This window comes from Oncorhynchus clarkii, chromosome 5, assembly GCF_045791955.1.
Source record: "Oncorhynchus clarkii lewisi isolate Uvic-CL-2024 chromosome 5, UVic_Ocla_1.0, whole genome shotgun sequence".
Lineage (NCBI taxonomy): Eukaryota > Metazoa > Chordata > Actinopteri > Salmoniformes > Salmonidae > Oncorhynchus > Oncorhynchus clarkii.
The window spans coordinates 37464481-37487163 of NC_092151.1; the positions used below are offsets into that span (position 1 = coordinate 37464481).

Below are 22683 nucleotides of genomic sequence, written 5' to 3' on the forward strand. Positions count from 1 at the left end.
CATGATGTCAGTAGATAGCTAGCTATTTTCATTTGGCACAAAACAAAAAACATTTTCTGGCTTTGCCTAGCTCCAAGGCAACGCCGTGGCTTTACTCAGGAGGAGTCAGGATCATGGGGATGTCTCTCCCCACACAGAAAGCGGAGGGAAATTTGAAATTCTTCGAAATGATGGTATTAAAATGAAATGTTTCATTATTTTTGTAGGTCGAACTATTGCATTAATTGTAAACAAGAATAATATTTGAATGACATTAGAGATTACAGTTTAGATTAAGTGGAAATATTTTGGTTCGGTGTTAGCATTAGCTAGCTAGCGTTAGCTAGCCAGCCAACACTTCCTTGTTGTTTGTTGACGCCAAAGTAGCATACATGCTAGCTAGCTACCAGCTAAATCACTTTATTACCATTTGACTTGTGTGATATCTGACCTATGATAGCTTCTCGGCATTTCGTTTAGCTAGCAAGTCCCTATCATTACAGAACATCAACTCAACCTGAGATGCTTGAAGATGGTGCATGATGATTTCCCCATCAATACCTAGCAAGGGAGTACGCTAACATTATCGATTAAAGATGGAGCTGAAGCTGGAGGTTGTGTTGTCATCGAGCATCAAACGGAAGAAACCATGGCCACGGTTCTGTTGGCTCGGATTGGTGAGGACACTGAACTGTCAATCATCCACACAGAGATATTGACATCCATCACTAGATAATGCAAATCATTTGATTGCACAGCTTGAACATGAAATGGACTAGTATTGAAAACGGTAGTATCTGTGCAGTTTGTGACTGTATCAAACGGTTGATTTGTCCAGGAGAAGGAGTCTGTTTTCCTGCTAGATGACAAGCGGATCAGTGAGATCAACATGGTGTCTGGACACACCAAGAAGAAGACCCCCAAGCTGCAGCCCCTGCTCCCCAGGGTGGTAACCATGGCCGCATCCCAGAACGGTACACTTTCAGTGGCCTTTATCATTTCAAAACCATTTGATTCCATAGAAACACAGCAGTAATCCTCATTGCTAAATTGTAATTATTTTGCCACTTACCTCCCAAATCTTACTACATTTGCACACACTGTTATTGACTTGATTTATCCCACGTGTAACTCTGTGTTGTTTGTGTCGCACTGCTTTGCTCCATCTTGGCCAGGTCGCAGTTGTAAATGAGAACTTGTTGGTTAAATAAAGGTGAAATAAATAAATTCCCATGATTCATTTTTGTTTGTAGGTGTGTGGCTTGCCGGATTGCTGGTCTCAGGAGAGATGTTTTTATGGAGCAGGGACAAAGACTTCTTGAAGACCGTGGCAGCAGTCCCGACAGAAGCTCAGCTCGTCACTGCAGCACAAGGTCTGTATGTGCTCAAGCCATTGTTACAATAAGTCATGTTCAAGCTTGCCAACACAGCTCCATGTACTTACTGCGTATGTGTGGGTATGTACACAGGGTCTGGCGTGTGCCTGTCTCTGGTAGTTTCAGGGGATGGGATGCGGGTGCTGCTGTTGACTGTGACAGGGCAGGTGTTCCTGTGGGAGTGTGTGGACGTGCGTGACCTGTCAGGGGTACGGGATGGTACTGCTAGAGGACGCTGGGCACAGATACAGCACCCTGGAAACACTGCTCTGCCATCCCCAAAGGACAAGGAGGCATCTCAACACAGCATCTTCGTCAGAGGGGAGGTGAGAAGGACTACTCTGTCCACAGGGATAGACATGATCCAGTTGGAAAAGTCTGACTAGTTTCCCTAGGGAACGTTTGTCATGCCCTTATCATTTCTTCTGGTCTTTTCCTTGTTTTACTGCCAGGCAGTGGGCGATATCTGCTTGTCAGCTTTTGTTTTCACCTCGGAGGTGGAGCTAAGTGTCACTTTCCTAAAGATCCAATGGGAGGAGGGTCAGAGGAGCAGGTGAGTGGACTGGGAACAACTTCTCAGGGTCAAGGGGTCAATACTGCCGCTCGAGCATTTACACTCCTCTATATACCTTTTTATTGTCATAATACAATCAAAGATCTTTGTTCTCACGTTGCTCATCTGGAACATCTTTGATTAGGATGTATGTTTTTCCGTCAGTCCTGTGGGGTACAGTGTACGCTGGGTCACTAAGACATACCCCATGTCCTGCCTCACACCACCCTGTCGTCCGGTGAGGTCCAGGGGGTCACTGGTGCCAGCCTTCTCCCCTGATGGCCTGCTGTTAGCTGTAGTCCTGAACCAAAGAGACCCAAGGGCTACGCAGGTTCTCTTTGTCAGCACTCAGAACTTTGTGATTGTCTCCAGTGGACTGGGGGGATGTGGCAGCAAGAAACTCGTCATTCCTTCTAAATACGTGAGGTAGGTACACGACTATAACAGGGAGTATGTACTGTAGACACTGTATGTGTTTTAGATGATAAAGATGGCACCCTTGTATCTTGCAGGTCGTACTGGGTGGGCAGTGTGAGCTGGGCTGCGGGAGGGCTCTACCTGGCCTGTGTGCTGAAGAGGGGCTCCTTCCTCATGCTGGCTCGTCTGGGGGGGCTGCTCTCTCTGTCTACCTCAGGGTGCAGTGTGGACTTTGGCCCTGCTCACTTCCTGCCCCTGCATCCGCTAGTCACTTACAGGTAAACATGAGAATGATTCCATTAATATAAGCAACCCATTTCAAATGGAATGGTCAGTTTTGATAATCCTACATATTGTAGCCACCCTGACCAATTTGGATTTGTTCAAGTGTTCCATAAGTCATCCAACAGGAAATATACCATCAGTGTGATACTCTCTTCATCAATCAGTCCATCCATAGCCATAGAATGTCAAACTGATTTTGAACACACTTATTTTATATCTGTTTTGATCCATTATTCTCTCTACTTCCTTTTCCTTTCTTCTTCTCTCTCATCTGTAGTCATCCTCTTTCTCTATTTCTTCGCTCTCCTCTTCCAACATGGTCATTGTGTCCTTTTTCTCATGTCAGTATTTGAGGGGTTAACACGTGTTGGTCTTGATACTCCACACAGCACACTTGCGCTATCTCCTAAACATAATTCACTTTCTCATTAGCTTGATGGCACTTGAAACACAAAACAAATCACTGACATTTCTGATGATTATTTCTACATAGTTGGTACAGTGCATTCAGAAAGTATTCAGACCCCTTGAATTTTTCCACATTTGGTTACTTTACAGCCTTATTCTAAAATGCATTAAATTAAAAAAAATGCCTCATCAATCTACATACAATACCCTATAATGACAAAGCGAAAACGGGTTTTTAGAAATGTTTGCAGATATATAATAAAATAAACTGATATCTTATTTACATAAGTATTCAGACCCTTTGCTATGAGACTCGAAATTGAGCTCAGGTGCATCCTGTTTCCATTGATCATCCTTGAGATGTTTATACAACTTGATTGTAGTCCACCTGTGGTAAATTCAATTGATTGGACATGATTTGGAAAGGCACACACCTGTCTATATAAGGGACCACAGTTGACAGTGCATGTCAGAGCAAAAACCAAGCCATGGGGTCGAAGGAATGTCCATAGAGCTCCGATACAGGATTATGTCGAGGCCCAGATCTGGGGAAGAGTACCAAAAAATGTCTGCAGCATTGAAGGTTCCCAAGAACACAGTGGCCTCCATCATTCTTAAATGGAAGAAGTTTGGAACCACCAAGACTCTTCCTAGAGCTGACTGTCCGGCCAAACTGAGCAATCGGGGGAGAAGGGCCTTGGTCAGGGAGGTGATCACTCTGGCAGAGCTCCAGAGCTCCTCTGTGGAGATGGGAGAACCTTCCAGAAGAACAACCATCTCTGCAGCACTCCACCATCAGGCCTTTACGGTGAAGTGGTGGTGGCAGCATCATGCTGTGGGGATGTTTTTCAGCAGCAGGGACTGGGAGACTAGTCAGGATCGAGGGAAAGATGAACGGAGCAAAGCACAGAGAGATCCTTGATGAAAACCTGCTCCAGAGTGCTCAGGACCTCAAATTGTGGTGAAGCTTTACCTTCCAACAGGACAACCACCCTAAGAACACCGCCAAGACAACGCAGGAGTGGCTTCTGGACAGGTCTCTGAATGTCCTTGAGTTGCCCAGCCAAAGCCCGGACTTGAACCTGGTCGAACCTCTCCGGAGAGACCTGAAAATAGCTGTGCAGAGACGCTCCAGATCCAACCTGACAGAGCTTGAGAGGATCTGCAGAGAAGAATGGGAGAAACTCACCAAATACAGGTGTGCCAAGCTTATAGCGTCATAACCAAAATGACTTGAGGCTATAATCGCTTCCAAAGGGGCTTCAACAAAGTACTGAGTAAAGGGTCTGAATACTTATGTAAATGTGATATTTCAGTTTTTTTTAAATATATATATTTTTTTTGCTTTGTCATTATGGGGTATTGTGTGCAGATGGATGAGGGTGAAAAACGATTTAATCAATATTCGAATAGGCTTTAATGTCACAAAATGTGGAAAAAGTCAAGGGGTCTGAATACTTTCCGAATGCACTGTACATGCCTGTCCCCTTGAAAAGCATGTTAATATACTACTATAATATACTCATGAATGGTGATGCTTTTCCCCAACCTATATTAATCTCTCCCCTCACTTTCCCCTTTCCCAATCATCTCTAACTATCACCCCTCATCTCTCCTCAGACCTCCAGTCTCTGTCGGAGGGGCTGGGGTTGACCCTCTGTCCAGCTCCAGCCTGTCTGTACGGGATGTCCTGAGACAGCGCTACTCGGTGACCTGGCACCCGCGGCTGCCCTACCTCATTGTGTCTGATGGCTACATGGCCACAGTGCTGCGGGTCCCTGAGCAGCCCTCCCCCGCCACTCTCCTCAGGGCTCTGCTGCACGACACCAGCCAGGGCCTGGAGAGTGCCAGCCGGGCACTGGAGCGAACACAGGTGAGGGGTCAGGAGAGGGTAGGGAGTTGAATGTAATTGGCTCCAGTGCATTTCATTGTTTTGCTCTTGTGTAGTTGCTGAAATGCTCAATACTAATTCGGTCAATAGCTAAGATCAACGGGCCCGTATATTTCTCTTGTTTGCTCTTTTTTTTCTGCTGTCTACCTTCTCTTTTCCCAGCCCCATGCCAGGGCGTGGCTGGAGTCCATATCCTGTCTGAATCCTAGTAGCAGTCTGCAGGAGCTGAGAGCCAGGCCCACACCTGTACCTACCCCAACAGCCACAGCTACATCCACCCTGCCCCTCTTCCTGCAGGACCAGGGAGACCTGGGGGACACCAGGGAGCTGATCCAGAGAGTTCAGGTCTGTCCATCAGCTGATTCTCTCACACACACACACACACACTCGATGTTCTCTTCTCTTTGTCATAGTAAATGTTAATTTGTGTGTTTCCTTAGGCTTTGTTTGAGGATGACTCTGATCTTGAAGGACCGCCCGCTGGTTCACATGTGGAGGACCACGGTCGGCTGGAGTTTGCCTCCATGTTCGACACCCTCCATGCCCTCTCAGACACCCTGGCTGATCTTGACCCCAGTTCTCGCCCTGACCCTGATGCTAGCTCTGCGGACTCAGAGAGGAGTCCCCCAGCCCTCCCTCCTGAGCTCCGGGAGGTCCACGCCAGCTTGCTGACAGCTTGGGCTCTGGGTGTGTCATTAGGTGGCGTTATGGAGCAGAGAGAGCGTCTGCTGAAGTACACAGTCCGCTGTGCGGTCCGCTTCGCTGCTCTCCTCCGTCTAATTTCCATCCCCAGCTCCCACACGGGAAAGAGAAAGAACAGCACCATTCCCTTCTCTTCCCGCCTCCTCCACCTCCTCAGAACCCTTCTCTCTTTCCTCCCCTGGGGTGCCCCTCACACAGGGGGGAGGAGTTGCCTGGGTTTGGTTGTGGAGCTAACTCAACAGCTAGTGGGCCTGCTCCTCTCCTCGCCCCCTGACCTCTCTCAGACTGGCCAGGCTAGCTCTGAGCCCTCCTCCCAGACCCTGTCCACAGCTCTGCTCCTCCTGCAGCTGACCTCCCACAGTATGGACCACACCTACAGCCTCCAGCAGAAATGTGCCCACACAGATGTCTACTGTGTGCTATTCCTGCAGGAGGAGGGAAGAGGGCCATCACAACAGGATCTGCCTCTCCCCCAGTGGCCCTCTAGCAGGTAGAGTCAATCTTTTGTGCATGTGTGTATTCATGAGAGTGGGCGTGTGATTGATTTTTAACGTAGTGTCATTTTTGGCTCTTTAGTCTGATCTCTCTCTCATATCCCTCGGACATTATGACTCGGCAGATTGTGGGGAGTGTGGCGTGCAGTGTACAGGCACACCCTGCAGTACTGGGAGGAGCTGAAGTACCGTAGGAGCGGTACGGGCTGGGAGGAGGAGCAGGGCCGTGTGTCTGTCATCCTGTCCCAGATCCAGACAGCTCTACAGGGGATGGGAGAAAGGCTGGAGGAAGGGCCCACTCTGCTGAGCTACACAGGTAGGATGAACGGGAGCCTGTGTGAGCACTATAAAGTTGGGGGTTGTCTGGTTTCTGTACATTGAAGTGGTACTGTATATAAGGGAAGACTCAAATGTGCAACCTTGTTTTGGGTCCCCAGGGGAACAGCACTTCCTGTTTGGTTCCTACTCAGAGAGTGCTCAGACTTGGAGAGCTGAGCTGTGGGCAGAGAGAGAGAGAGGTGAGAAGGATAGTTTAGTTGATATGTGTGGTTTTGGGGGATAGTTTGAATCTAAAGGTGTCACCTCCTGTTCCCCAGATGGGCCTCGGAGTGCATTCTTGGAGACACGTCTGTTGCTGTCCCTGCTGTATGGACTGCTGTTCCAGTACCGTCTGAAAGAGGCCCAGGGGCTGGGGGACCACATGGCCCGTCTGCTACTCCATCAGACTGGACCACATGGGGACGATAGTGCCCACAACACTGGTGTGTATGGATCTTGGTCAATCCAGGTTCATTGGAAGAGATTACTCCCACAAAACTATACTTTTGGCTTTACATAGCGCTAAAATGCAAAACTCATAAAAATTGGCTGAATGTCATGCCAAGAGACTGTATCTGTATCAGTTTTAAAAGTCATGTATTGTTGCTTGACATTGACTTTATTTATCTGTTGGTTGTAGAGGAGGCTCTTCCTGGCTCCTGGCTGCCTGGAGAGGTCCACAGGGAGGCAGCCTGTGCTGTAGTACAGACTCTGGGAAGGTTCATGGCCTTATATTTCACCAACCAGCCCCTTCTCATCCTGCCCCCTCACAGTGTGGATGTACTGCCTCCCTTACACCTCCCCCATGGTAAAAACTTCTCCATCAAAACACATACACACACACACATTATTAGTCCATACAGGCCAGTGTGTTGGACAGTGTGTTTATTCCTATGTCTGTGTGTCCACTCTCTCCAGCCCCAGGTGTAGGGCGCCTGGTGCCCCTGTGCCAGGAGGGTGTGGCGGGGGCGGTGCGGGGTCAGCAGCTGTCAGAGGTGTGGACGGTGGGCTATGCCCTGGACTTGCTGCTACAGGGGGGGCTGCTGCCGGAGGCCACCTGGCTGGCTCATCGTCTGGGGGACTGGAAGACTGCAGTCTCCCTGGGCCTGGCCTACACCACCTACTCCACAGAGCACTGCGACTTCACCGGGTCAGTATGTGTTTGTCTGTACATGTTAGAGCTGCCAGCTCATCAATTCACCACTGAGACGTGTATGTGGATTGTGATGATTAAGTCAATGAGCTTTTGTGAGTTTCTGATGGTTGTCTGTTGCCACCTCAGGCTCAGATGGCGAGAATTACATCTCCCAGCAGCCCTTGAGCCTGTGAGCCTCTTTCAAGGTCAGCTGGAGTCTCTACTGGGCAGGAAGGCCAGGTCAGAGGAGACCCAAGGAGATGAGGAGAGCTACAAGAGCTTCACAGGTGTGTTGTGCCTGACGGGGGACCTCTGCTCCTCCATTCTACAGTACAGTTTGCCTCCACATCTCTGTCTCTATCGCTCATATGCACTTTTCTATTTTCCTCGCCTTTATCATTCTCATCTCTCTCTCTCTCTCTTTCAGACTCTCTGGAAGGTGAGGACGTGGAGTTGTTGCAGGGTTCCGTGCAGGAGATCCTGAAGGCATCAGTCATGGCTGGGGTAGATGTGTTGTCCCAGCCCCTGGGGGCTCTACTGGACTCAGCCAAAGACCTGTCCTCCTGCCTTCCTGCTCTGGTGCCTATGGGCCTGTACCTGCCTGCACCTCCACTCTACTGCCCCCAGCCTGCACCCAACACACAGGTACTACAGAGCACAGCGTTTCCCCGGGAATGTTGTAACAAGATGGTGCTGCTGAGTAAGGCCGGGGGGGATGCCCAGAGCCTTTGGACTCAGAGATGTTAACTGCCATTTCCTGTGCCTCTCTTACATTCTTTGGGGAGAACCCTGGAGTACAACCACACCCAATTTGAAGGGAGGGGGACTGAGACAATGTTCCACCACTATTCCAAACTTAAAATATAGAAATATCTAGAAATGGAACCGTTAGGTGTTATTCTATCTATATATTTTGTATGTCATTAGGATCCCCATTTAGCTGTTGCAAAAGCAGCAGCTACTCTTCCTGGGGACCACACAAAACATGAAACAATACAGAATGACATAGTACAGAACATCATTACACAAGAACAGCTCAAGGACAGAACTACATACATACACTCATACACACAAACTATCTAGGTCAAATAGGGGAGAGGTGCTGTGAGGTGTTGCTTTATCTGTTTTTTGAAACCAGGTTGGCTGTTTATTTGAGAAACATGAGATGGAAGGAAGTTCCATGCAATAATGTCTCTATATAATACCGTACTTTGTTGAATTTGTTTTGTATTTGGTGACTGTGAATAGATGTCTGGTGGAATAAGTCTGTGTGTAAGTTGACTATGCAAACAACTTGGGATTTAACACATGAATGTTTCTTATAAAAATAAGTGTTGCAGTCAGTCTCTCCTCAACTCTTAGCCAAGAGAGACCGGCATGCATAGTATTTATAACAGCCCTCTGATTACAATGAAGAGCAAAACATGCCGCTCTGTTCTGGGCCAGCTGCAGCTTAACTACGTCTTTCCTTGCAGCACTGGACCACACGACTGGACAATAATCACGATTAGACAAAACTAGAGCCTGCAGGACTTGCGCTGCTTTTTTTGACACCACACTCCACAAAGCATCTCTTTATTACGGACAGACCTCTCCCCATCTTTACAACCATTGTATCTATATGTTTTGACCATGACAGTTTACAATCTAAGGTAACGCCAAGTAATTTAGTCTCCTCAACTTGTTCAACAGCCACACCATTCATTACCAGATTCAGCTGAGGTCTAGAACTTAGGGAATGATTTGTACCAAATACAATGCTCTTAGTGTTAGAGATGTTTAGGACCAGTTTATTACTGGCCACCCATTCCAAAACAGACTGCAACTCTTTGTTAAGGGTTTCCGTGACTTTATTTGCTGTGGTTGCTGATGCATACATGATTGAATCATCAGCATACATGGACACACATGCTTTGTTTAATGCCAGTGCCAGGTCATTGGTAAAAATAGAAAATAGTAGAGGGCCTAGAGAGCTGCCCTGCGGTACACCACACTTTACATGTTTGACATTAGAGGAGCTTCCATTAAATACAACCCTTTGACTTCTATTAGATAGATAACTCTGAATCCACGATATGGCAGAGGTTGAAAAGCCATAACACAAGTTTTTTCAACAACAGGTTATGGTCAATAATATCAAAGGCTGCACTGAAATCTAACAGTACAGCTCCCACAGTCATCTTCTTCTTAATTTCTTTCAACCAATCATCAGTCATTTGTGCCAGTGCAGTACGTGTTGAGTGCCCTTCTCTATAAGTAGGCCAAAAGTCTGTTGTTTAATTTGTTTACAGAGAAATAGCATTGTATTTGGTCAAGCACAATTCTTTCCAACAGTTTGCTAAGAGTTGGCAGCAAGCCTATAGGTCTGCTGTTAGAACCAGTAAAGGTCGCTTTACCACTCTTGGGTAGCGGAATTACTTTTGTCTTCCCTCCAGGCCTGAGGACAAAGACACCTCTAGGCTCAGATTAAAAATATGACAGATAGAGTCAGCTATCATTCTCAGTAGCTTTCCATCTAAGTTGTCAATGCCAGGTTTGTCATTATTGATTGATAACAACAAAAAATCCACCTCTCCTACTAACTTTACAAAATTCAAGCTTCCAATGCTTTTCTTCCTATATATATATATATATATATATATATATTTTTATGCATGAATACAATTGCTCACTGTTTGTTGTTGGCATTTCCTGCCTAAGTTTGCCCACTTTGCCAATGAAATAATCATTAGAATAATTGGCAACATCAAATGTTTTTGTAATGAATAAGCCAACTGATTCGATGAAAGACTGAGTTGAGTTTGTCTTTCTGCCCATAATTTAATTTAAAGTACTCCAAAGTTTTTTCCATCGTTCTTTATATCATTGATCTTGGCTTCATAATAGTTTCTTCTTCTTTTTGTTGTTTATTCACATCATTTTTCAATTTGCAGTAAGTCAACCAGTTAGATGTGCAGCCAGACTTATTAGCCACTCCTTTTGCCCCATCTCTTTCAACCATACAGTCAATTCCTCATCCATCCATGGAGCCGTAACAGTTCTAACAGTCAGGTGCATGCTTATCAATAATTGGAAGAAGCAATTTCATGAATTTATCAAGTGCAGCATCTTGATTATATATATATATATATATATATATACACAGCAACACCTCCCCCATAAGCATTTCTCTCTTCTATATATGTTATATCCTTGTATTGTTACTGCTGTATCATCAAAGGAATTATATAAATTAGTCTCAAATGGCTAATATATGAATGTTATCTGATGTTAGCAAGTTATTGATTTCATGAACCTTTCTAATGCTGCATATATAATATGGGCTATTTTCAGCCCTTTCCTGGGTAGCTTATCAGAGGTAGACATAATTCTGAAAAGAGCAAACAAAAAAAAACAAAAAATAACATTCAGCAGTCCATTTATCAATTTGTGTGCGTGTGCTGCGTGGTTGAAGCTACGAACCCATAGGTTTGGCTCTCTCATCCCCTCCAGGCTTGTGGGAGGGAGGGTGGACAATGAGCCTGTCATTGTGGATGTAAGCAATGGCCCCACACACTCTGGCAGCTTTCATGACTGGGATCAGTTCTTTCCTCTTCTGGCGCACAGCTTCAGGATAGTCCTCGTTGAGGAAGATATATGTTTCTCTCAAGTTCTTGGCTCTTTCCAGAACAGCTACCTTGTCCTTGAACCTCAGGAACTTGACCAACATCAGCCTGGGCCGGTGGTGGGTTTTCCAGTCCTGTGGGCGCACTCCACCTAATCTTCCTGTGGTCTTCAATTACTCAGAGATCACTTCCCTCACCTTGTCCTTAGATTCTGCAATTCCGTTCCACAACCATGTTGTTCCACCTTGATTGTCCCCCGAGAGTCTGATTTATGTCATTGTTACTTCAGGATCCGTCAGGGGGATTTGGGCAGCTGTTGGAGGGGGCGTCCCGTCACAGGGTGTCAGGGGTCCTCCAGAGGGTGCTGCTGCTCCTGAGGTCTGCTCGCTGCTCCCGTCCAGCTGCCCAGTGGTACATCAGCCACCTGCGACGCTCCCGACATCGCCTAGACAAGGTATTTCCTCCATTTCTCCTACACAAGGTACTGCCTCCATTTCTCCTACACAAGGTACTGAACCCTCCTATCATGTTCTTACCCCTGTCTCCAGCCCTCTTCCCCCCTGCTATCCTGTTCTTACCCCCGTCTCCAGCCCTCTGTCCCCCTGCTATCCTGTTCTTACCCCCGTCTCCAGCCCTCTTCCCCCCTGCTATCCTGTTCTTACCCCCGTCTCCAGCCCTCTGTCCCCCTGCTATCCTGTTCTTACCCCCGTTTCCAGCCCTCTTCCCCCCTGCTATCCTGTTCTTACCCCCGTCTCCAGCCCTCTGTCCCCCTGCAATCCTGTTCTTACCCCCGTCTCCAGCCCTCTTCCCCCCTGCTATCCTGTTCTTGACCCCGTCTCCAGCCCTCTTCCCCCCTGCTATCCTGTTCTTACCCCCGTCTCCAGCCCTCTGTCCCCCTGCTATCCTGTTCTTACCCCCGTCTCCAGCCCTCTGTCCCCCTGCTATCCTGTTCTTACCCCCGTCTCCAGCCCTCTTCCCCCCTGCTATCCTGTTCTTACCCCTGTCTCCAGCCCTCTGTCCCCACACCCTCTAACCCCCCTCCTATCCTGTTCTTACCCCTGTCTCCAGCCCTCTGTCCCCCTCACCCTCTAACCCACCTCCTATCCTGTTCTTACCCCTGTCTCCAGCCCTCTGTCCCCCTCACCCTCTAACCCCCCCTCCTATCCTGTTCTTACCCCTGTCTCCAGCCCTCTGTCCCCACACCCTCTAACCTCCCCTCCTATCCTGTTCTTACCCCTGTCTCCACCCCTCTGTCCCCACACCCTCTAACCCCCCTCCTATCCTGTTCGTACCCCTGTCTCCAGCCCTCTGTCCCCCGCACCCTCTAACCCCCCTCCTATCCTGTTCTACCCCTGTCCTGTCCCCACACCCTCTAACCTCCCCTCCTATCCTGTTCTTACCCCTGTCTCCACTCTGTCCCCACACCCTGTAACCCCCCTCCTATCCTGTTCGTACCCCTGTCTCCAGCCCTCTGTCCCCCGCACCCTCTAACTCCCCTCCTATCCTGTTCTTACTGCTGTCTCCAGCCCTCTGTCCCCACACCCTGTAACCTCCCCTCCTATCCTGTTCGTACACCTGTCTCCAGCCCTCTGTCCCCACACCCTCTAACCTCCCCTCCTATCCTGTTCTTACCCCTGTCTCCACCCCTCTGTCCCCACACCCTCTAACCCCCCTCCTATCCTGTTCGTACCCCTGTCTCCAGCCCTCTGTCCCCCGCACCCTCTAACTCCCCTCCTATCCTGTTCTTACTGCTGTCTCCAGCCCTCTGTCCCCACACCCTGTAACCTCCCCTCCTATCCTGTTCTTACTGCTGTCTCCAGCCCTCTGTCCCCACACCCTGTAACCTCCCCTCCTATCCTGTTCTTACCCCTGTCTCCAGCCCTCTGTCCCCACACCCTCTAACCTCCCCTCCTATCCTGTTTTATAGAATAGATTGTATGAATGTGCCTATCTTTTTGAGTGAAATTAAATTATTTGGAGTGTTATGCTGAGTCTCGTGGGGACTAACTTGGTGGTCGGTCTTTAGATCCGTCAGAAGTACTCCCAGCAGCAGTGTGTGACCAAGGCCTTCCCAGAGGCTCTGATGAAGTTTGTGACCCGCAGTGGATTCTTCAGACTAGGACCCAGTGGGGATGGAACCATGGACTCTGTCACTATACAAACTATCAGTAAGAAACTTTTTTTGACTGTTTGTCACACCATTGAACTACATTCATCCATTGAAGCATGGCCTAATTCCGAGCCTTTTCCCTCCAGTCTGCTTCAGGGAGCTGTGTGGCCTGTGTTGGATGCTGAATGTCAGAGACCAGCTCTCAATGTCTTGCAGGAAGTATCAGGCTGCAAGGAACCATGGGAGAGATCCCCAGGTACCACACAAAGGCCTTTTTCCTGTGTTGCTTGGTGTATCTTCTTCTGTGTGTGTGTGTGTGTGTGTGTGTGTGTGTGTGTGTGTGTGTGTGTGTGTGTGTGTGTGTGTGTGTGTGTGTGTGTGTGTGTGTGTGTGTGTGTGTGTGTGTGTGAGATCCTCTATAATCAATGATCTGTTAACAACTTGTTTATGTGTGTATTTCATCCTGTAGGTCCCAGCAGATGACAGCAAGGTGACCGCAGCCTGCGAGGAGGCTCTCCACTGGGCCTGTCGTTTCCTTCCCTTCTCCCGATTCCTCAATGCTGAGGAGATCCTCCAGGACACCCTCCTCAGCTTGGTCTCTGAACTACCCCCTGTACCCCTGGTAAACCTGAGCCGGTAGTCACCTCATTCACAGGCATTCCTATTCGGTTCATTGTGTTTTTCCGCATCCCACACAGGAGAGGTATAAAGTAGAGTGGAATCACGTCTCTTACCCCAGTCTGTTGTCTTCCTCCAGGTGGCAGAGACTCTGGTGCAGGCCTTCCCTGAGGAGGAGGAGTCAGTCAGGGTCCCTCTGAGAGAGAAGTACAACTCACTCCTGCGGAGACTGAGGCACTGCACTGTCCCAGGTAACTACTATCTACTAATGTCATTGCTCTTCACCTTTCTGCCCAGCAGAACGTAAAGAGAGTCAAAAATAATATATGTCATTTAGCAGACACTTTTATCAAAACTGACTTAGTCATGCGTTTATACGTTTTACGTCCGGGTGGTCCCGGGAATCAAACCCACTGTCTTGGCGTAAGGTAATGCTAATGTTTCTTACTAATCTTCATTCGCTCCTTGACCTTCTCTTTCTCTCTTCGAGCCTCAGGACAGAACGGTGAGAAGAGGGATGAGGAGGAGGGAGAGGAGGTGATGATGATTCTGGTGCAGGAGCGGCTCAGACAGAGGAGGAAGGACCTGAAGCGTCTGGCCAGGCACCTGGCTCCCCTGGAGCTCTACCTATGGGAGAGGGAGGAGGAGCAGGACAGGGGGGGAGGAGGGCAGGGGGCTCTAGCCCTGCTGGAGAGATTCTCCCTGGGGGCCAGTCTGAGTAACAGCACCCTGACGGACTGTGGGCGCCCCCTGGTGTACAGTGATGGAGACACGGCCGAGAACTCCGTGGCCCTCTCTCCTGACCTGCACAGCAGGCCTCCTCACAGGTAGACTCAGGCTTTCTTGATGAAATTTGTATCTGTCAGAACTATTTGTTAAGAAATCAATCATTGGGCCTCCCGGGTGGCGCAGTGGTTAAGGGCGCTGTACTGCAGCGCCAGCTGTGCCATCAGAGTTCCTGGGTTCGCGCCCAGGCTCTGTCGTAACCGGCCGCGACCAGGAGGTCCGTGGGGCGACGCACAATTGGCCTAGCGTCGCCCGGGTTAGGGAGGGCTTGGTCGGTAGGGGTGTCCTTGTCTCATCGCGCACCAGCGACTCCTGTGGCGGGCTGGGCGCAGTGTGCGCCCATCATTACTTTGAAACCTTGTCCTTTTATGGCCATTGTGGCAACGTCAGGCAAGTTGATTGGACAAAAGTTTCTCTTTGGCGGAATTTGTGGTGTAACCTATTTTTGTTTTCAGCATCAGCAAGAGAGTGAGGGTGCAGGACCGAGCAGACAAGCCTGGAAGTCAAGTAGAAGTAGTTGAGGGTGGGAGCACCCAGGAGGAAGAGCAGAGCTGCACGGGCCCAGCCCAGGACCCTGCTGTGGGGGAGGACAGCCCCTCTCTGACCCTGCCCGTGGTGGGGACCTGGGAGTTTGAGCTGGAGGATGCAGAGTACCTGCGTTTCCTGGAGCTCTTCCTCAGCTACGTGTTGGAGAAGGACGGTCCTGACCCAGACGCAGGCTGTGACCCTCCCCTGCTGAAGGGCTTCTGTAGCCAGCTGAGAGAGAGGGAGCTGCACTCCCTCACCTTCGATGTCCTCACCACCCTCCGCCGCCGCCAGAGAGATGGGCGCCAAGCGACCAGGAGGCAGGGGGGCAGTGACGCCCCCGTGTTCAGAGCAGGACACTGCTACAAACCAGTACTCGTTACCAACCCTTTGTTTCTCCACAGTGAGCCCCCTACACCCAGACCCAGCATGTCTGTCAGTGTCCTGTCCCTTCCTGGGCTCAGGACTGGCAGGCAGCAGGGGTTGTTTGGCTTCAGTCTGCAGGCCAGGTCAGCCAGCCCAGCTCCAGAACCCGCACCTCAAAGAAGCCGCCTTGGCTCGAAGTCTAGCCCCAGTCAGAGTTCTGTTCCCTGGGAGCAACCATCGGAGGGCTGGGCGTTCGGGCCCCTGTGCTCCGTGGAGGCTGTAGAACTGCAGCAGGAGATGGAGCCCAAGCTGGAGGCCCAGTTCCCAGGGCTGGGCAGGCTGCTGGAGTGGATGGTGCGCTGGGCTGATAAGAGGGTGTTGCTGGGACAACCCAGCCGGATGAAGGAGAGGGAGGCGGGCGGAGGAGAGGTAGCTGGAGGTGGGGTGGTTATTCGGGTCAAAGCCTCGGCTCCTGCGGTGCTCACGGCCCTCAACATGTTGGAGCACAGGTACACCGCCGCCCTGTTAGGCATGGACCACTACAGCGCAAACTTACAGGTGAGTACATAGTGTTCTATGAACTGTTTATTAACCAGATATAAGATGTGCGTGGGCTGTGTGCCATGAGTGATGAGAACCACCAGACTTGGCATAGACCAGAGTTCTCTGACAGGTTTCCTTTCTTCTCATTATCTCAAATCAAATGTTATTGGTCACATACACGTGATTAGGAGATGTTATTGCGGGTGTAGCGAAATGCTTGTGCTTCTAGCTCCGACAGTGCAGTAATATCTAATAAAGTACACAACATAAACACAAATGTAAGTAGGAATGAATTAAGACTATATACAGATATGGATGAGCGATATCAGACCGGAACGTACTAAGATATAGTATAGAATACACTATATACATTTGACATTTGTAATGCCAGATATGTAAACATTAAGTGACTAGTGTTCCATTCCTTAAAGTGGCCAGTGATTCCTAGTCTGCCTATAGGCAGCAGCCTCTAATGTGCTAGTGATGGCTGTTTAACAGTCTGATGGACTTGAGATAGAAGCTGTTTTTCATTTCTCTCGGTCCCAGCTTTGATGCACCTGTACTGACCTCGCCTTCTGGATGGTAGCGGGGCGAACAGGCAGTGGCTCAGGTGGTTTTGTCCTTGATTATCTTTTTGGCCTTCCTGTGACATCGGGTGCTGTAGGTGTCCTGGAGGGCAGGTGGTTTGCCCCCGGTAATGGGTTGGGCAGACCGCACCACCCTCTGGAGAGCCTTGCGGTTGCGGGCGGTGCAGTTACCATACCAGGTCAATTGTGCATCTGTAAAAGTTTGTGAGGGTTTTAGGTGACAAGACAAATGTCTTTAGCCTCGTGAGATTGAAGAGGCTCTGTTGCACCTTCTTCACCACACTGTCTCTGTGGGTGGTCCATTTCAGTTTGTCAGTGATGTGTACGCCAAGGAGCTTGAAGCTTTCCACCTTCTCCACTGCAGTCCCGATGTGGATAGGAGGGTGCACCATCTACTGTTTCCTGAAGTCCACGATCATCTCCTTTGTTTTGTTGACGTTGAGTGAGAGGTTGTTTTCCAGGCACCACACTCCCTCACCTCCTCCCTGTAGGCTGTCTCGTCATCATTGGTAATCAAGCCTACTACTGTTGTGTCATCTGCAAACTTAATGATTGAGTTGGAGGCATGCTTGGCCACGCAGTCATGGGTGAACAGGGAGTACAGGAGTGGACTGAGCACGCACCCTTGTGGAGCCCCAGTGTTGAGGATCAGCGGAGTGTAGGGGATGTTTCTTACCTTCACCACCTGGGGGTGGCCCGTCAGGAAGTCCAGGAACCAGTTGCACAAGGCGGGGTTCAGACCAAGGGCCTCGAGCTTAATGATGAGCTTGGAGGGTACTATGGTGTTGAATGCTGAGCTATAGTCGATGAACAGCATAGGTATTCCTCTTGGCCAGATGGGATAGGGCAGTGTGCAGAGTGACGGCGATTGCATCGTCTTTTGATCTATTGGGGCGGTAAGCAAATTGTAGTGGGTCTAGCTTTCTTGGGAACAGGAACAATGCTGGCCGTCTTGAAGCATGTGGGGACAGCAGACTGGGATAGGGAGAGATTGAATATGCCCGTAAACACTCTCTCCTTTCTCCCCTCCACCCCCAGGTTCCAGAGAGGCAGTGGACAGTGGCTCCAGTGTTGCAGCCTGAGGTGGGCTGGAAGCTGGAGAGGGAGAGCAGTGTGGATACAGGTTACCCTGCATCAGCTGGCACACCCATTACTCTGCCAGACCAGGATCCCCAACACTGCGAACTGTCCTAGTGAGTGTGTGTATGAGTGTTTTATCGTTTTCTTATGGCTCAGAGAGGATCTTAATATATTTCTGTTCTACAGTGGCTCACAGACTGAGGGGGTGGAACGAGTGACATCCCAAGAGACCTCACAGCTTTCTGACCCTGTGGGAGTGAACTTAAACCCTGAGAGTGGGGTGTCAGACTTCCCAGACAACAAGTGTGACCTTTCTGCTGAAAAAGGAGAGGACAGCAATGCTGACGAGGCCTTGAGGTCATCAGCCTCTCTCGCCATCCTCAACATCTCTGTCCACATCAAGAGCCTCCGTCCAACACTGAGCCCACCAGGCCAGGTGGGCACTGCCAATCACACCATGATCGTTCCTCTATGTTGCTAGATGAAGTGTTTGGTTGGCACCTGGTCACTAAGTTTATCTATCCTTTCTTCTCCCCAGGCATTAACGCTGGCAGATCTACGGTGCTCAGAGAGGGAAGAGAACATTGTCAGCTCTCAGTGAGTTCTGGGTGTGGGAAACATAGGGAAAAGTGATTTCTTTGTTGTTGTTCTCATTTACTATTTGACTCCAGAGCCAAACCGTGGCTGGTTGGTCGAGGTGAGTTGGTAGGCTACTGTTACCGTGGTGATAGTAAACAGAAGCTACAGTTTGGTATGACAGACCATAGAAATGGATTCTATTCATTCTATTTCTACGTGACCGACACTGTGGATTGTAACCAAAGCAGCAGCCAGTTACTAGAGGGCTTGTTTTATGTCTCTTTGGAAAAGTCATTTCACATCATGTTTATGTTTACATGAATGTTTGTGTGTTCTAGAGAGGAGGAGGCAGAGAATCTGCTGTCTCATGGCTCCCTGAGAAGACCATCAGATATTACTGAAGAAGTGACAAGAAATATGTAAGTGAGCCCAAACAAAAACACACTGTATATTGTTTTGTATTCCTTTTAGTTCCATATAAAATATTACAGAGGTACTTTGGTTCACTACCCTTCAAATCTGCATTTGTGACATTTACCTGGTCTGTTTTCTCCTCTTCAGAACTCTGAGTGAGGGTTCAGGATCAGACGGCCCTCCCAATGCCAGCTTCCAACCCCTTCCCGGGGCAGGGCCTCAGGCTGGGGCTCAGGTAGCAGACTCTGCCCCTAACGGCGGACTGCCCCAGGGGAGCACCAATACGACCCCTGCCCCTGCCTCTGCTCCCAACCAGACCCTTCCGGCCCAGACAGACCCTGTCAGACAGCTCTTGCAGGATGAGCTATTCAGACTGGTCCAGGTGGATATAAATTTGAACATCAGACAAGGCAGAGGAAAATACATAAATGTATGTATGTAGCCATGGACTATTTCACGATTGCTTCGTGTTTCTCTCTTCAGTTGCAGCAGATCAACTTCATGAGTTTGATGCAGGTGGTCGGAGCGTCGTTTGTCAACCTCCCAGTGTCACAGAACAACACACTCCCGGCCCAGTCCAATGTGCCCTATCCACACCCCAATACTCCTCTGTCCCACCCTAACACTCTCCTCCCTCACCTGAATCTGACCCCCTCCCAGAACAACATGTCCCCTATGCCTCAGACCCAGAGCTCGGTTCAGGCCCCTCTAGCCTCGGAGCCCCTGTCTGGGGGACACGGACCCACAGACCAACCCCCCATCCACGAAATGCAGCCATTGGCCGTCCACCCTGAGCCATTGAGAGATATCCAGGGGCAGACCAGGACATTGATCTCATCCTCTCATGGGATTCAGACCACTGTGGACCCCACCTGCAGTGCCCCTCTGCTACTGCCCTTTGGTGGTAGTTCACAGGTTTCTGCTCCCTACAGCTCAGGACTGAAGCTGCTTCAGCTGCACCCTCCCCTGCTGTCCCTCCAGCGGCATGGTAAAACGGCCCCTGTACGTGAGGCCTGGGGACCCCCGTCTGAGAGGAGACCCAGCACTGCCGTGCCCCCCCACCTGAACCCCAGCCAGTATGACCCAGCCGCTCTGGGGAGGGCAGAGGAGAGATCGAGGGAGGCAGAGAGAGAGTCCACCGCGCCACCATCACACCTCAATCTGACACAGTATGCCCACTATCCCTCCAACCAGGCCCCCAGGAACACACTGCCCCTGCTCCAGAATCCAGAGACCAGGGTGGAGAGGTCCAGAGGGGCTGAGCCCCGTCACCTGCCTCCTACCCTCCCATCCCACAGACCTCCCCCTGTCCACGGACTCCCCCTCCTCCGCTTCCACCCTGACCCACGCCCCCCTACGACCTTCGCTCTCATACCCCTCCCACACTCCTCCAGGCCCCTGACTGTCACCCCAGCAGCCATGGGCCACAACCCCAGACTACAGCTACTCCAGAGGGACCCAGACCCTCCTAGGATGATGCTGCCCGAAGCCACCCCTCCGGCCTGCGTGCCACATCTCATCCCTCTGGGGGAGCTGATGGGCTGGGCTGCAGGGAGACAGAGGGGGGCAGAGGCCAGACTCCAACTCCTCAGAGTGGACCCACAGGCACAGAACCCTACCCCTGCAACACCCTCCACCAGCACCAACTCCAGCAGGAGGCAGAAGAGACGAGTGGAGAGGTTGAGGAGAGAGGGAGAGAAAGCAGAGATCACATTTAGACCGGAGGACTCCATCATACTCCCGCTAGAGTGCAATGAGGACGAGCCTGCAGAGCCTGTTCTTGGGGAGGGCTATGTCTTCCCTCTTGGGACATTTGACTCCGTGCTGACTGGTCAGGGATTGGTGGACAAGGCACTGTCTACTGCAGCTGAGCTCCATGCCTTTGCCTCTACACACAAGAGGCCTCCTGAGAGCCACGATGCCTGCACCAACACAGACCCAGCTTCTCCTCACTCAGATACAGGAATTTCTGCCCAACCTACTGTCACGTCTGCTGCTTCTGGACCTGCTGCTCTCCCTCCTGAATTGTTCCTGAATCTGCGGTTCCCTAGAGACCCTCCTGTCCACGACACAGAGACATCGGGGGAGAAACGACCCGAGAGAAACACGGTGAGAGGACTATTTAATGACAGAATCGAATGGAACGTTCAGTACACCGGTACAGATCATCTTTACTGTTTCAGGCATTTTATGAAATGCTACTTAATGGTCTTATCTCTCTCTCCCTGCCTCTCCGGATGCACAGGGTCGTCAGTTCATACATGTGATAGATCTGGAGGATGGGGCCCTGCTACAGGAGTTGCCATCGTGCCCCCGCCCTGCGGTGCGGGACCATGACGTCACCCCGTCTCAGCCCTCTCCCCCCACCTCAGCACAGCTCCACCTGCTGGCAGCCTCCGTCATCAACTCAGCCCCTTCGGAACTTACTGCAGACACCAGCACAGAGGACGACCAACCCCAAGCTCAGCCAAGTGGTCTGAGTCAATGTAATCGATTCACTCTGCTAAAACAACAGTTTTGTACGCCGTATATTGTCTCTGTCTGTATTATGTCCTGTGTCTCCTCCAGGCTTCTCTGTAGCGTCCCTCCCACCTGCCCACCCTGAGCCCAGTGGAGACCCAGTGACTCGCAGTCTGCTGCAGGAGAGGAGAGCCCCAAGCCGCTCCCTAGAGACCCATCGTGGAGCTCCATCCAGGGCCCCAGTGATCCAGGTGGCTGCCCGTCTGTCTGAGATGGACGCCCAGCTAGCTGCCTTGCAGAACATTGCAGATCACATGGAGAGAGAGTTTGCCAATACCAGACTGGTAACGTAGCTTTGGGATTTACATTTCTGCACCTCATCCTGCCTGTCTACTTGTTGACCTGATGATTGGCAAGTCAGTGAGTCTGCTGATAGTCTGTATGTGTAATATGAAGTATTCCCTCTCTTAGCTGGTGAGCACCATTGAGACTCTGCGTCCTGCCATGGCTCCTGAAAGGGTGGAGGGAAGAACACCAGTGAACAAGACAGTGACTCTGGCCGTCTCACCAGAAGGTCAGATCCACAGTGAAGGCGTCTCCTAGCAGAATTCGGGCTAGGCGACGCGGACGCCTGTGCTCGCATACTCCTTTCAAAAATGTGCATGGAAACTAGTTGTCTCTCTTAGAATGTCAACACACGTTTCATTGAGGAACCCCGTCCTACTCGGAGTAGTACTTTTGACCAGTCACAGAAGAAGGGGCGTGGACTTCAACTACCGAACTTCGACTTGTGTGCTCAAACATAACCAAATGTTGCCATAATGTATGCGCTAACCGTTACGACTTGACACCAGACCAAACGTCTTGACACCAGACCAAACGTCTTGACACCAGACCAAACGTCTTGACACCAGACCAAACGTTTTGACAACAACAGTTCTGCCATACCCCCCCTGACTCTGTATATGTGTGTATCCTCTCCTTTTGAGCAGGGTGGCGATCACGTCTGTCCGTGCACCATGACCCTGAGCTAGCGGGACTTTGCCAGGAAGAGGAGGAGCAGGAGGAAGGACCTGATAGTGTCGTAGTCAGCTCTGCTCCTTGGGGTGTGAAACAGCCCTCCTCTCTTTCTCCTCACGCTCATGCCGTCCAGAGCACCTCGACCCTGCACCAGCCCACACCCACAGGTATAGCAGCCCTCTGCAGCAAGCATTCCCACTGTGGGATTATAGTTGTGCTCGTAAAACAATTCTTAACATGTGTCAACAGATCGCTATTAGCTTACCTTTATGGCATTGTTGATACATTATTGGCCATTGGATCCAATGGAAATATCTCCCTAGTAGATAATGGTGAGCCGTGATGGTGTTAGTGTGATTGCAGTTCTTATGAGTCCCTAGTGGTTCGGCAGGTGGTAGTGGTCTGTTGTGCCGTTTCCAGTTACCAGGCTAC

General features: G+C 50.2%; 1 protein-coding gene across 5 annotated transcripts in view; it reads left to right on the top strand.

Annotated features, from left to right (window-relative positions):
- The first annotated feature begins 105 nt into the window (after positions 1 to 105).
- LOC139408774 (ciliogenesis and planar polarity effector 1) overlaps positions 106 to 22683 on the top strand; it is a 31642-nt gene continuing 9064 nt past the window's right edge. For 3 of the 5 annotated variants that reach the window (XM_071153080.1, XM_071153084.1, XM_071153085.1), the window contains exons 1-35: positions 106 to 173; positions 483 to 656; positions 818 to 953; positions 1233 to 1352; positions 1449 to 1681; positions 1808 to 1908; positions 2074 to 2334; positions 2421 to 2603; positions 4639 to 4891; positions 5072 to 5254; positions 5350 to 6101; positions 6231 to 6421; positions 6543 to 6623; positions 6702 to 6866; positions 7064 to 7231; positions 7342 to 7573; positions 7706 to 7845; positions 7986 to 8203; positions 11453 to 11617; positions 13190 to 13331; positions 13420 to 13529; positions 13743 to 13895; positions 14031 to 14142; positions 14382 to 14718; positions 15133 to 16126; positions 17737 to 17891; positions 17965 to 18214; positions 18317 to 18375; positions 18696 to 18776; positions 18919 to 19153; positions 19255 to 20880; positions 21017 to 21257; positions 21340 to 21575; positions 21703 to 21805; positions 22224 to 22418. In XM_071153080.1, coding sequence (XP_071009181.1) covers positions 576 to 656; positions 818 to 953; positions 1233 to 1352; positions 1449 to 1681; positions 1808 to 1908; positions 2074 to 2334; positions 2421 to 2603; positions 4639 to 4891; positions 5072 to 5254; positions 5350 to 6101; positions 6231 to 6421; positions 6543 to 6623; positions 6702 to 6866; positions 7064 to 7231; positions 7342 to 7573; positions 7706 to 7845; positions 7986 to 8203; positions 11453 to 11617; positions 13190 to 13331; positions 13420 to 13529; positions 13743 to 13895; positions 14031 to 14142; positions 14382 to 14718; positions 15133 to 16126; positions 17737 to 17891; positions 17965 to 18214; positions 18317 to 18375; positions 18696 to 18776; positions 18919 to 19153; positions 19255 to 20880; positions 21017 to 21257; positions 21340 to 21575; positions 21703 to 21805; positions 22224 to 22418 — 8692 coding nt within the window. In that variant the 5' untranslated portion in view covers positions 106 to 173; positions 483 to 575. Of the gene's footprint in view, positions 174 to 439; positions 657 to 817; positions 954 to 1232; positions 1353 to 1448; positions 1682 to 1807; positions 1909 to 2073; positions 2335 to 2420; positions 2604 to 4638; positions 4892 to 5071; positions 5255 to 5349; positions 6102 to 6230; positions 6422 to 6542; positions 6624 to 6701; positions 6867 to 7063; positions 7232 to 7341; positions 7574 to 7705; positions 7846 to 7985; positions 8204 to 11452; positions 11618 to 13189; positions 13332 to 13419; positions 13530 to 13742; positions 13896 to 14030; positions 14143 to 14381; positions 14719 to 15132; positions 16127 to 17736; positions 17892 to 17964; positions 18215 to 18316; positions 18376 to 18695; positions 18777 to 18918; positions 19154 to 19254; positions 20881 to 21016; positions 21258 to 21339; positions 21576 to 21702; positions 21806 to 22223; positions 22419 to 22683 lie in introns of all 5 variants that reach the window. The other 2 variants (XM_071153083.1, XM_071153081.1) reach the window with 2 other exon arrangements.